The sequence below is a fragment of the Anomaloglossus baeobatrachus genome, chromosome 3 (genome assembly GCF_048569485.1).
Source record: "Anomaloglossus baeobatrachus isolate aAnoBae1 chromosome 3, aAnoBae1.hap1, whole genome shotgun sequence".
NCBI lineage: Eukaryota > Metazoa > Chordata > Amphibia > Anura > Aromobatidae > Anomaloglossus > Anomaloglossus baeobatrachus.
This window is the reverse complement of record NC_134355.1, coordinates 84,771,884-84,785,589: the sequence shown is the minus strand read 5'-3', so window position 1 is coordinate 84,785,589 and position 13,706 is coordinate 84,771,884. Positions and strand designations below refer to the sequence as shown.

The 13,706-nt window shown below is 47.3% G+C and overlaps 1 protein-coding gene across 2 annotated transcripts in view; it reads right to left on the bottom strand.

The window, feature by feature from the left end:
• The window catches only part of TASP1 (taspase 1), a 231,985-nt gene that overhangs the window by 180,950 nt on the left and 37,329 nt on the right, over window positions 1–13,706 (bottom strand). For both annotated transcript variants that reach the window (XM_075338063.1, XM_075338064.1), the window contains exon 7: window positions 3,747–3,831. In XM_075338063.1, coding sequence (XP_075194178.1) covers window positions 3,747–3,831 — 85 coding nt within the window. The remainder of the gene's footprint in view (window positions 1–3,746; window positions 3,832–13,706) is intronic.

Below are 13,706 nucleotides of genomic sequence, written 5' to 3'. Positions count from 1 at the left end.
GAGGGAATTAGCCGAAGCCACCGCAGTGCGGTGAGAAGCCTCCAGCATGGCAGACATGGCGTAGGATGAAAAGACTGAAGCCTGGGAAGTTAAGGCAACCATTTCAGGCATAGAGTCCCTAGTGAGGGAATGCATCTCCTCCAGAGAAGCAGAGATGGCCTTGAGAGCCCACACTGCTGCAAAAGATGGGGAGAACGAGGCCCCTGCCGCCTCATATACAGATTTGGCCAGAAGGTCAACCTGGCGGTCAGTGGGATCCTTAAGTGAGGTGCCATCAGCCACTGATACCACTGTCCGGGCTGAGAGTCTAGACACCGGAGGGTCTACCTTAGGTGAGTGAGCCCACTCCTTGACCACCTCTGGTGGAAAAGGAAAACGGTCATCAGAACCACGCTTTGGGAAGCGTTTGTCAGGACAGGCCCTGGGCTTGGTCACAGTGGCCTGAAAACTTAAACTTAAAGAACACACTCCTTGTTCTCTTAGGCAAGGTAAACTGGTGCTTTTCTGCCAGAGAGGGTTGCTCCTCTGATGCTGGCAGATTGAGGTCCAGTACAGAATTAATGGATGCAATCAAATCACTAACTGCGTCACCCTCGGTCAGATCAATGGGGCACATGGAGGTAGCGTCCGAGCCCCTACAAAAGATATCCTCCTCGTCCTGCGAGTCAGCTCGTGAATCAGAGCCGCGGGACGAGGAAGGAGAGGGGACTCTGCGTCTCCTTTTAAGAGGACGGGGTCTGGGAGCAGATGAAGAATCCTCTGTGAGCTCTGCAGAGCGAGCCGTAGCAGCAGAGGCGCCCTGAGAAGGGGGCTGATGCATGCTCAGCAGAGTCCGGGACAACTCTCCCATGGAGTCGGCAAAGGACTGGGAGATAGACTTAGAGAAGGATTCTACCCAAGCCGGGGGTTCAGCCACCGGGGCCGGAGCAGCCGGAGGGACCACTGGGGAGACTCCAGGCTGAGGCACCACCATGTTAGAGCAGGCATCACAATGTGGATATGTGCTCGGTTCAGGCAGTACGAGCTTACATGCAGTGCATATTGAGTACAGCCTTGCAGCCTTGCTCCTAGTGTGAGACATGCTGCTGAGGTGGGGGCTCTGAGCCAGAATGACCCCCAGAGAGTGTATAAGAAGGTCCACAACCGGAGGTTGTGGCTTACCAGACCGTTTGTGTGCCCTCCGGATCCCACAGCTCGGACCCCCAGACAGATTAGCAGAGATGCTGCAGCCAGCGCCGATCGGTGTGAGAACGCTGATAAAATGGCGCCGGAGCGAGGAGAGGGGGCGGGGCCTAGTCAAAGAGCGGGATCCGGAGGACCAAGGAGATCTACAGGGGAGGGAAACATCTCCACAGAGAGGAGTGTCCTCCCCTGTGCCGAACTGCCGGTGGGCGGAGCCGCACTGTCCCTCTGCATGAATGACATGCAGGGGCAGTGAAAACGAAACTAGGCCTCAGGCGAAGCCGGGGCCTAAATTTTACAATGCAGCCGGCGCGCAGGCACCCTCGGCGCGGTTCTCAGGTGAAAACCAGAGAACCGGCCGGAAATGTCACAAAAGGTAAATAACACACTCTCCCCAACAATAAAGTGCAAGGGACCCCCCGACAATAACGTCTCAAATACTTAGCTTGTGAGACGCAGGGCCAGGTCCCTGAGGGATGAGTGCTCCGTCCGGCAGGATCCTGAAAGGATGCAAGGCAGTGAGAACCGTGCTGGCTCCCACTTCAAGCCAGAGCCCGAGGGATGGTGAAGGAGCGCGGCATGTAAGGCTCCAGCCCTGAAATCAACCTTAACAACACCGCCGACACAGTGGGGTGAGAAGGGACATGCCGGGAGTCCAGGCTTGGACCCGCTTTTCTTCAAACTCTTTAAAATCAAAAATCAGATGAGAATGCATGTGTGGATGTCTGCCTCCTGAACACAAAGCATTGAACTGGCTATATTTGGTTATCCAGGGGGTGTATATGCTCGGAGGGAGGAGCTACACTTTTTAGTGTAGTACTTTGTGTGTCCTCCGGAGGCAGAAGCTATACACCCATGGTCTGGGTCTCCCATAGGAACGATGAAGAAAATGTAAATATTTGTCTGATAATTCCACTTTTTTTTCTTTAAGAGCTCAAAGAATTACTAAATACATTAAAAAATGTGATCCCCATTCTGTAACAACTATTTTATATATCACTTTTTTTACGGTGGTGGGAATTAGTAACAGCAATTTGGACTGGCAGTGGCATTTTTATTGATTTTTAATGCATTTTTTCTACCTGTTATTTTTTTATTTTGTTATTGTTAATTTATTTTACACATTATGTAAAAGGTGGAAAATGTAAACATTTAAATATTTTTACTTTCATCTAATTTCCCTTGTAACTAGGCCTGGTATCTTAGCCCAGGTTACAGGGGAAATGTAGCATCCTTGCAGCACAGCAGAGCTGTCTGGGTCTCCTATAATTCATGAGCTTCTGCTCTCTTCCTATACACAGCGATCACATGATCATTGTGTATGGAGGATGAAGCAATGTCAGAGCTTTCAGTTATTGCATACACAGCTTCTTTAGCACTGTGTATACAGAGATAGAGAAGCCCAGACAGTAATAAACAGTCTATGCTTTCTCCATAGGGAATCCGACTGTCTGGAACAATCTGGATCCCCACTCCTGCAGCTATATGATCCATTTGTAAAGTCACTGCAGACCACCTGGATGTTTAAAGTCAATGGACGGTCTGGAAGCAGTTAGGCTATGTGCACATGTTGCTTTTACCTTGCAAATTTTAATTAATACTGGAAGGAAAAAGGCATGCTAGCAAAGTCAATGAGAATCCTGACTTGCTGTGCACATGTGCTTCTTTTTTCCTTGCAGATTTTGTTGCTGAAAAAAAACAGCATGTCAATTCTTTCTGCTTTTCTTTCCTGCGTTTCAATAATCCACTGCACATGCAGCACTGACAGTTCGCCACACACACCATGCATCCGGCATGGTGTGTGGGGATATCCATAGCTGAGTAACCTGGAGTAGTTATGTTGACGACCCAGGATTGCCATGGCAGCAATCAGGTCTCTGAAATTGCATTACAGGGACCTAATCGCGAGGAAGAGGTAAGCGATTCCTATCTCTGCCTCCTGAATGCTGCGATCGCATGAATAAACTCATTTGAAAAAACATGCAAATGCACTAAAAAAAGGTGCATTTTTTTCTGCTGCGTTTTTCCTACCAAAACATGCTTTTATATGTGCAGAAAACCTGCACACAAAAAAACAACGTGTGCACATAACCTTACACTGGGATATGCAAGTAAAAGTTGACATATGGGTAGCCATGTTTAAGTGGGAGCAAGTCTTGTAATGCATGACTCCTGGAATACTTCATTAATGGGTGGCATGCCGGCTCAGTGGTTAACACTACAGTCTTGCAGAGCTGGGGTCCTGGGGTTCAAATTCCACCAAGGACAATATCTACAAGGGGTTTGTATGTTCTCCCTGTGTCTGTGTGGGGTTTCCTCCGGGTTTTCCGGTTTCCTCCCACACTCCAAAGACATACTGATATAGTAGATTGTGAGACCCAATGGGGACAGTGTCGCTGATGTATGTAAAGCGCTGCCGAATATGTTAGTGCTATATAAAAATAAAGCTTTGTAAAGATTATAATGTCACAGTGAAATGGCGAAGAAAGCAGGAGTCTGGGGGCGCTTTACTTGGTGGTGGATATTCATCCTTTTAAAACGCTACACAAACACAATATAATTACCAAGGTGGGATTCTGCCAGCAGAGAGTTTTCCCTTTTGTCCTTCAAACAGTAACTTATTTGCTGCCAAAACTGGATTTTTTATTCCTACAAATAAGAAGAAAAAAATACATCAAAACATTAGAAATATCAAACTGACTAATTAAACTCACTTGTTAAAAGGGGTTTTCCAGCATATGCAAATTAATCTGCAATGATAATAAATCAATAAAGTAAACATAACTTGATAAATCCCATGTCATTACTAGGCGATCCTAGGTCCTCCAGCCTCCCTTCCATTTACCTGATTTCAATGACGATTACCCGTCTACCAAACATGACAATATCACTGTAATCAGTGATTGTCTGCAGTGGTCATGTGGAGTCTACAGGATGTCACCCAGATAAAAAGAATCTCCAAGATCCTTTCCAAAATATGTAGAAGATGTAATAATAATTATATTAGCAAATTCCTCCAATTAGAAATGTAGTATAGCCATGTCTCTACCTCATTTGCAGGGCATTGCAGGTTAGGTATCCATGGTTATGACCACGAGCAACTGTCACTATATGAGTGGATGTAACCATGGCTACCTAAGCTACTGCAATGCCCTGCACATGAGGTAAGAGACTAAGGGGTACTTTGAACACTATGATATCGCAGGTGCGATGTCGGTGGGGTCAAATCGAAAGTGACGCACATCCGGCGTCGCTGTCGATATCGTAGTGTGTAAATCCTTTATGATACGATTAACGAGCGCAAAAGCGTCGTAATCGTATCATCGGTGTAGTGTCCCACATTTCTATAATTACACTGCAGCTACGGTACGATGTTGTTCCTCATTCCCCTGCGGCAGCACACATCGCTGTGTATAAAGCCGCAGGAGCGAGGAACATCTCCTACCTTCGTCACCGCGGCTCACGCCAGCTATGCGGAAGGACGGAGGTGGGCGGGATGTTTACGTCCCGCTCATCTCCGCCCCTCCGCTTCTATTGGCCGCCTGTCGTGTGACGTCGCTATGACGCCGCACGACCCTCCCCCTTAGTAAGGAGGCGGTTCGCCGGCCAGAGTGAAGTCACAGGACAGGTGAGTGCGTGTGAAGCTGCCATAGCGATAATGTTCGCTACGCCAGCAATCACAAGATATCGCTGCTGCGAGGGGGGCAGGGACTATCGCGCTCGGTATTGCAAGCATCGGCTTGCGATGTCGTAGTGTGCAAAGTACCCCATAGCCAAATCAGAAGATCTATACTACATTTTTAATTAGAATTACTATTAATATTTTTATTATTTCACCTACTACATAGTGTATTTCTTTTGTTACGTTATTCCTCTCCTGACTATGGGCACATGTTCTTGGAAAATCTCTTTATATAAATATGCGTATCTAAATGTAATATTTTATAACTAAACATCGAATATATCAGCTGTGGAAAGTGTGTTTTGCTTTGTTTAAGTTACCAACAGAAACGCAGTTCAAGCCAAAAGTAAAGGTGAACCAATTCAAATGGGGCCTACTAAATAAATTGGATTTTATTACGGATTAGAGGGTTCAGCCATGTTTTAATTTCCTGATTATTCTCACTGACATCATATAAATCTCTTCCAGCCTTTATGAACCTGTGCAACAACTCACTTTATCGAAATGTTCACATTGGGCGAGCAGAACGCTTTATTACTTTGTGCTTTTGTCTGAGTCAAGAAAGCTCAAACGTGGAACTTATTCAACCAGGATAACACGGGGTAAAACCAAGTTTAAGCAAAGTTCATAAAACACACAAAAAAGTGTGATGAAGATTACACCTATTTAAAGGAAACAGCCATCGTGTTTATTGCCATTCCTTCACAATGCACTTTTTGAAGTAGTTATTACATTTTCAAATGCAAATCCGGGATCAATTCCTCGTGGTCTTGCAATGGAAAAAAAACTTTTTGGGGACTTTTTTTTTGCAATGCAATGAAAGTCAGTCGTGGTCATATAAAGATCACTTGCCTATTAAAAGTCAGCACTCTTATAACTGTACAGCAAGAATAAAGGCTTGTTCACACATTTTTGCATTGTTTTTGGTGGGGTGCTTTTGTTAAAAACACATTTTACAGTATCAGGACAGTAAATTAAAGGGAACCTGTCAGATCCAATATGCATCAGAACCATGAGCAGTTCTGGGTGCATATTTCTAATTCCTGCCTAACTGTCCCTGTATCTAGTAGCATAGATTAAGAGATCTTTAGAAAAAGTAATTCTAAAGATCCTTTATGATATGCTAATGAGCGCAGGGAGTAGCCTCAGATGGTGGGTTTAGGGTCAGTACCCATGATCAGATGTCACTGTACATCCAGTCATACACACTAGACCTTTCTGAAGCCGGGACCAGTACACCCTGCTTCATAGTGCACATGACCGGAAGTCCTGGGACTTCAGAATTCATCTGGCTACTCTTGTCTGCTGTTATGTCATCAATAAACACAAGTGACCTAGTGCCATTGAAAGCCATGCATGCCCATGCCATCACGTTGCCTCCACCATGTTTTACAGAGGATGTGGTGTGCCTTGGATCATGTGCCGTTCCCTTTCTTCTCCAAACTTTTTTCTTCCCATCATTCTGGTACAGGTTGATCTTTGTCTCATCTGTCCATAGAATACTTTTCCAGAACTGAGCTGGCTTCATGAGGTGTTTTTCAGCAAATTTAACTCTGGCCTGTCTATTTTTGGAATTGATGAATGGTTTGCATCTAGATGTGAACCCTTTGTATTTACTTTCATGGAGTCTTCTCTTTACTGTTGACTTAGAGACAGATACACCTACTTCACTGAGAGTGTTCTGGACTTCAGTTGATGTTGTGAACGGGTTCTTCTTCACCAAAGAAAGTATGCGGGGATCATCCACCACTGTTGTCATCCGTGGACGCCCAGGCCTTTTTGAGTTCCCAAGCTCACCAGTCAATTCCTTTTTTCTCAGAATGTACCCGACTGTTGATTTTGCTACTCCAAGCATGTCTGCTATCTCTCTGATGGATTTTTTCTTTTTTTTCAGCCTCAGGATGTTCTGCTTCACCTCAATTGAGAGTTCCTTAGACCGCATGTTGTCTGGTCACAGCAACAGCTTCCAAATGCAAAACCACACACCTGTAATCAACCCCAGACCTTTTAACTACTTCATTGATTACAGGTTAATGAGGGAGACGCCTTCAGAGTTAATTGCAGCCCTTAGAGTCCCTTGTCCAATTACTTTTGGTCCCTTGAAAAAGAGGAGGTTATGCATTACAGAGCTATGATTCCTAAACCCTTTCTCCGATTTGGATGTGAAAACTCTCATATTGCAGCTGGGAGTGTGCACTTTCAGCCCATATTATATATATAATTGTATTTCTGAACATGTTTTTGTAAACAGCTAAAATAACAAAACTTGTGTCACTGTCCAAATTTTTCTGGACCCAACTGTATATATATTATATATATAGATCTATCTATCTATCTATCTATCTATCTATCTATCTATCTATCTATCTATCTATCTATCTATATATATATATATATATATAGATCTATATATCTATATCCTCTCCTTCCCGGGTAAGGAAACAAACACAAAACGTTCTTTCACAGGAATCCGTTACCTTTATTACCACACTATTTGCAACTTATCCGTCACACAACACACTGTGACGGATGCTGCACAACACAAGTGTGAACGTAGCCTACCTAACAGGTTCTACTTCGGAACTCGTCTATCACAGATTCCAGTAAAAACAATATATGCTGTTCTATTTTGGCCAGTAGACAGTCACATTTCATTATAGAAACCAGACTAGTCCCATTATTGTCAGTAGGGTCCACCAAAGGCCACTCATTAGTTGCATTAGGAATCCAAATTGTTTTGTTTTTGTTCTGTTCCTATGACTGTCTGAAACAAAGGAAATAACCAATGTTGGTGAGAACAAAGCATATGACTGGCTTTGTCACTCAACAGTTTCAAGAAATTGAGTTTTAGTGAAGACTTCCTACGGCACTAAGTGGAGTATACGTTATGCATTGAAATTGGACATGGTGCGTAAAAAATATTTTGAGCAGTGTACACTGCCATGTAATACTCAATATCATGTGCTATTTATATATTTATTCTTGCTTACTTATATAGCGCCATGCTATTCTGCAGCGCTTTATAGATATCATTAACCCCTTCACGACCTTTGACGGATCTAGCCGTCATGGTGCCCTGGTACTTAAAGACCCATGACGGATACATCCGTCATGGCGGAATCGCGGCACCAGAGCACCGGGCACCGCCATCGGTTTTAAAAAACTGTAGATTCGGGAAGGAGAGGACTTGTACCTGACCTCAGGAGGGGTGGTGTCTCCTTCCCGGACCTACGGAGGCTGTGATTAGCTGACGAACGCCGCTCAGCCAATCACAGCCAGTGTTATGTTTCAGCCATTGAAAATGGCTGAAGCATTGAAATCCAGCTATGTCAGTGCAGCTGCAGCACTGGCCATTGGCTGGAGCTCAGTGTGCTTTACTGCACCCGCCCCCAGCTCTGATTGGAGAGATCGGCCTTGTGACCCATCTCTCCAAGCAGTACCGTGCATCTGGGACCGGGTGAGCTCGCTGTAGGAGATCGCTCTCCTTAGCTTCTCCCTCCGTGGAATCTGAGGAGAGCGATCGCCCCTGCTCTCCCGCTGCGCCCCTGCATCTGACGCCGCTACTGTCCTCCTGCATGTGACGCCGCTACTTTCCGGCTGCGCCCCTGCATGTTACGCCGTTACTCAGCAGTAAGAAAGCAGTGGCGTCAGATGCAGGAGGGGCGCAGCGGCGTCAGATGCATGGAGGCATCTGACGCCACTGCTCTCACGCTGCGCCCCCCCCTGCATCTGACGCCACTGCTTTCTTTCTACTGCCTGCTTGTATCTGCCGCTCCACTGCCCCTGCATCTGCCGCTCCACCGCCCCTGCATCTGTCGCTGCACTGTCCCCATCAGCTACTGCACTCTCCCCATCAGTCGCTCCACCGCCCCTGCACTCTCCCCATCAGCCACTGCACTCTCCCCATCAGCCACTGCACTCTCCCCATCAGCCACTGCACTCTCCCCATCAGCCACTGCACTCTCCCCATCAGCCGCCCCACCGCCCCTGCATCTGCCGCTGCACTCTCCCCATTAGCCACTGCACTCTCCCCATCAGCCGCCGCACTCTCCCCATCAGCCGCCGCACTCTCCCCATCAGCCGCCGCACTCTCCCCATCAGCCGCCGCACTCTCCCCATCAGCCGCCGCACTCTCCCCATCAGCCGCCGCACTCTCCCCATCAGCCGCCGCACTCTCCCCATCAGCCGCCGCACTCTCCCCATCAGCCGCCGCACTCTCCCCATCAGCCGCCGCACTCTCCCCATCAGCCGCTCCACTGCCCCTGCATCTGCCGCTGCACTCTCCCCATCAGCCACCGCACTCTCCCCATCAGCCGCTCCACCGCCCCTGCATCAGCCGCCGCACTCTCCCCATCAGCCGCCGCACTCTCCCCATCAGCCGCCGCACTCTCCCCATCAGCCGCCGCACTCTCCCCATCAGCCGCCGCACTCTCCCCATCAGCCGCCGCACTCTCCCCATCAGCCGCCGCACTCTCCCCATCAGCCGCCGCACTCTCCCCATCAGCCGCGCCGCCGCACTCTCCCCATCAGCCGCTCCACCGCCCCTGCATCCCTGCCGCTGCACTCTCCCCATCAGCCACTGCACTCTCCCCATCTGCCGCTCCACCGCCCCTGCATCTGCCAATGTACTCTCCCCATCAGCCACTGCACTCTCCCCATCAGCCGCTCCACCGCCCCTGCATCAGCCGCCGCACTCTCCCCCATCAGCCGCTGCGCCCCTGCATCTGCCGCTTTGCCCCTGCATCTGCCACCTCACTCCCCCATCAGCCTCTGCGCCCCTGCATCTGCCACCTCACTCCCCCATCAGCCTCTGCCCCCTCCCTGATCTGCTGCCTGCTCTCTCCCATCCCCTTAATCCTCTGCCCCCTCTCCCCCCTCCCGGATCTGCTGCAATCCTGCTGCCTAGATCCATTCTGTAAGGTAGCTATCCCCAATCTCACCTCCCACTCCCATTCCACCCTTCCCCTCGCCCCCCCTTCCTCCGCCGCTCCTCCATCCGCCGCGCCCTCTCCCATCCTCCACCGCGCCCCCTCTCCCATCTTCCGCCGCCCCCTCTCCCATCCTCCGCCGCGCCCCCTATCCCATCCTCCGCCGCGCCCCCTATCCCATCCTCCGCCGCGCCCCCTATCCCATCCTCCACTGCGCCCCCTATCCCATCCTCCACTGCGCCCCCTATCCCATCCTCCACTGCTCCTGCATCCGTTGCGCCCTCTTCTATCCTCCATCCATCTTTTTTCCATCCCACCTAGTCCCCCCCCTTTTTGCAGCACATCCGTGCATTCATCCTAATTTTTTTTTATGTAAACTAAGAAAGAAATTCAAATAAACTTAGTGTAGGGCCAGTAAAATTATACTGTAGTAATCGTCAACTACAGTATTTTTTACTGAATATTGTAAGGGTCAGCCCAGTGCCACATGTGAGAGCGATGCACAAGCCTCACTCCGCATCATCCGGCACGGTCGCTCTCTTCCAGACAGGAGTGTGCGGCTGTGCCGGGTGATGCGATGCGAGATTTGTGCATTGCTCTCACGTGTGGCACTTGCTTTAGTGTCAGTTGCAGGCGCTCATTTTATATATATATATATATATATATATATATATATATATATATATATATATATATATATATATATATATATATATATATATATATATATATATATTTATTTATTTTTTTTTACTGACATCTGTATTTTTTTTTTTTGCCAAACTAATATTTCTTTGTATGGGGGGGGTCTAGTTTCCAACATGGGGTCACATGTGGGGGATCTCCAAACGCAACATGGTGCGGCTAACAATTCCAGCTAATTTTCCATTTAAAAAGTCAAATGACGCTCCTTCCCTCTGGAGCTCTGCCGTGCGCCCAAACAGTGGTTTTCTGCCACATATGAGGTATCAGCGTACTCAGAACAAATTGCCCAACAAATTTTGCAGTCCATTTTATCCTGATACCCCTGTAAAAATTAAAAAATTGAGCCTAAAATAACATTTTTGTGGAAAAAAAAAAAAGTACTTTTTTGTTTTTATGCCTCAATGTATGAAGCACGTGAGGGTTCAAAGTGCTCATTACCCATGTAGATTTATGCCATGGGGGTCTAGTTTCCAAAATGAGGTCACTTGTAGGGGAGCTCCATTGTTTAGGCACCTCAGCGGGTCTCCATACGCAACATGGCATACACTAATAATTCCAACCAATTTTGATGTGAAATGGCGCTCCTTCTCTTCTGAGCCCCGCCGTGTGCCCAGACAATTACTTTCCACCACATATGAGGTATCTGTGTACTCAGGAGAAATTGCACAATACATTTTATGGTGCATTTTTTTCTGATACCCTTGTGGAAAAAAAAGCTACCTGGTTGAAATAACAATTTCATGGTAAAAAAAAAATATATATATTTTCACGGCTGAACATTCTAAACTTTTGTGAAGCTGCCAGGGGTTCAAAGTGTTCAGTAAACATCTAGATAAATTCAATGAGGGGTCTAGTTTCCAAAATGGGGTCACTTGTGGGGGAGCTTTAATATTTAGGCACCTCAGGGGGTCTCCAAACACAACATGGCATCCACTAACGATTCCAGACAATTTTGCGTTTGAAAAGTCAAATGTCGCTCCTTGCCTTCCGAGCCCTGCTGTGCGCCCAAACATTTGATTTCCACCACATATGAGGTATCTGTGTACTCAGGAGAAAATGCACAATACATTTTATGTTGCAATTTTTCCTGATACGCTTGTGGGAAAAAAAGCTACCTGGTTGAAGTAACAATTTCGTGGTAATTTTTTTTTTTTTTTATTTTCACGGCTCAAAGTTATTAGCTTTTGTGAAGCCCCCAGAGGTTCAAAGTGCTCAATAAACATCTAGATAAATTCCATGAGGGGTCTAGTTTCCAAAATGGGGTCACTTGTGGGGGAGCTCCATTGTTTAGGCACCTCAGGGGGTCTCCAAACGCAACATCGCATCTGCTAATTATTCCAGACAATTTTGCTTTCAAAAATTCAAATGATGCTCCTTCTATTCCGAGCCTTGCCGTGCGCCCAAACAATTGATTTCCCCCACATATGAGATATCGGTGTACTCAGGAGAAATTGCACAATTAATTTTATGGTGCATTTTTCCTGATACCCTTGTGAAAATGCTAAATTTTATGGCTAAAGTAACATTTTTGTGTAAAAAGAAGGGAATTTTGTTTACTTACCGTAAATTCCTTTTCTTCTAGCTCCTATTGGGAGACCCAGACAATTGGGTGTATAGCTTCTGCCTCCGGAGGCCACACAAAGTATTACACTTTAAAAAGTGTAACCCCTCCCCTCTGCCTATACACCCTCCCGTGCATCACGGGCTCCTCAGTTTTGGTGCAAAAGCAGGAAGGAGGATACTTATAAATTGGTCTAAGGTAAATTCAATCCGAAGGATGTTCGGAGAACTGAAAACCATGAACCAAAAGAACAATTCAACATGAACAACATGTGTACACAAAAGAACAAACAGCCCGAAGGGAACAGGGGCGGGTGCTGGGTCTCCCAATAGGAGCTAGAAGAAAAGGAATTTACGGTAAGTAAACAAAATTCCCTTCTTCTTTGTCGCTCCATTGGGAGACCCAAACAATTGGGACGTCCAAAAGCAGTCCCTGGGTGGGTAAAAGAATACCTCGATAAAAAGAGCCGAAAACGACCCCCTCGTACAGGTGGGCAACCGCCGCCTGAAGGACTCGCCTACCTAGACTGGCGTCTGCCGAAGCATAGGTATGCACCTGATAGTGTTTCGTGAAAGTGTGCAGACTAGACCAGGTAGCTGCCTGACACACCTGTTGAGCCGTAGCCCGGTGCCGCAATGCCCAGGACGCACCCACGGCTCTGGTAGAATGGGCTTTCAGCCCCAAAGGAAGCGGAAGCCCAGAAGAACGGTAGGCTTCAAGAATCGGTTCCTTGATCCACCGAGCCAAGGTTGACTTGGAAGCCTGCGAACCCTTACGCTGGCCAGCGACAAGGACAAAGAGCGCATCTGAACGGCGCAGGGGCGCCGTGCGAGACACGTAGAGCCGGAGTGCTCTCACCAGATCTAATGAGTGCAAATCCTTTTCACATTGGTGAATTGGATTAGGGCAAAATGAAGGTAAGGAGATATCCTGATTGAGTTGAAAAGGAGATACCACCTTAGGGAGAAATTCCGGAACAGGACGCAGAACCACCTTATCCTGGTGAAACACCAGGAAGGGGGCTTTGCATGACAGCGCTGCCAGCTCCGACACTCTACGGAGCGATGTAACTGCCACTAGAAATGCCACCTTCTGCGAAAGACGTGATAAAGAGATATCCCGCAGCGGCTCGAAAGGTGGTTTCTGAAGAGCCGTTAGCACCCTGTTATGGTCCCAGGGTTCCAGCGGACGCTTATAAGGTGGGACTATGTGGCAAACTCCCTGCAGGAACGTGCGGACCTGCGGAAGCCTGGCTAGACGCTTTTGCCTCCTTCCACACAAAGCATAAAACTGAGGAGCCCGTGATGCACGGGAGGGTGTATAGGCAGAGGGGAGGGGTTACACTTTTTAAAGTGTAATACTTTGTGTGGCCTCCGGAGGCAGAAGCTATACACCCAATTGTCTGGGTCTCCCAATGGAGCGACAAAGAAAGTAAAATTTTCATTTTTTTCCTTCCACATTGCTTTGGTTGCTGTAAAGCTCCTAAAGGGTTAATAAACTTTTTGGATGTAGTTTTGAGCAGTGTGAGGGGTGCAGATTTTAGAATGGGGTCACTTTTGGGTATTTTCTGTCACCTAGGTCTCTCAAAGTCACTCCAAATGTGATGTGGTACCTAAAAAAATTTTTTTGTAAATTTTGTTGGAAAAAT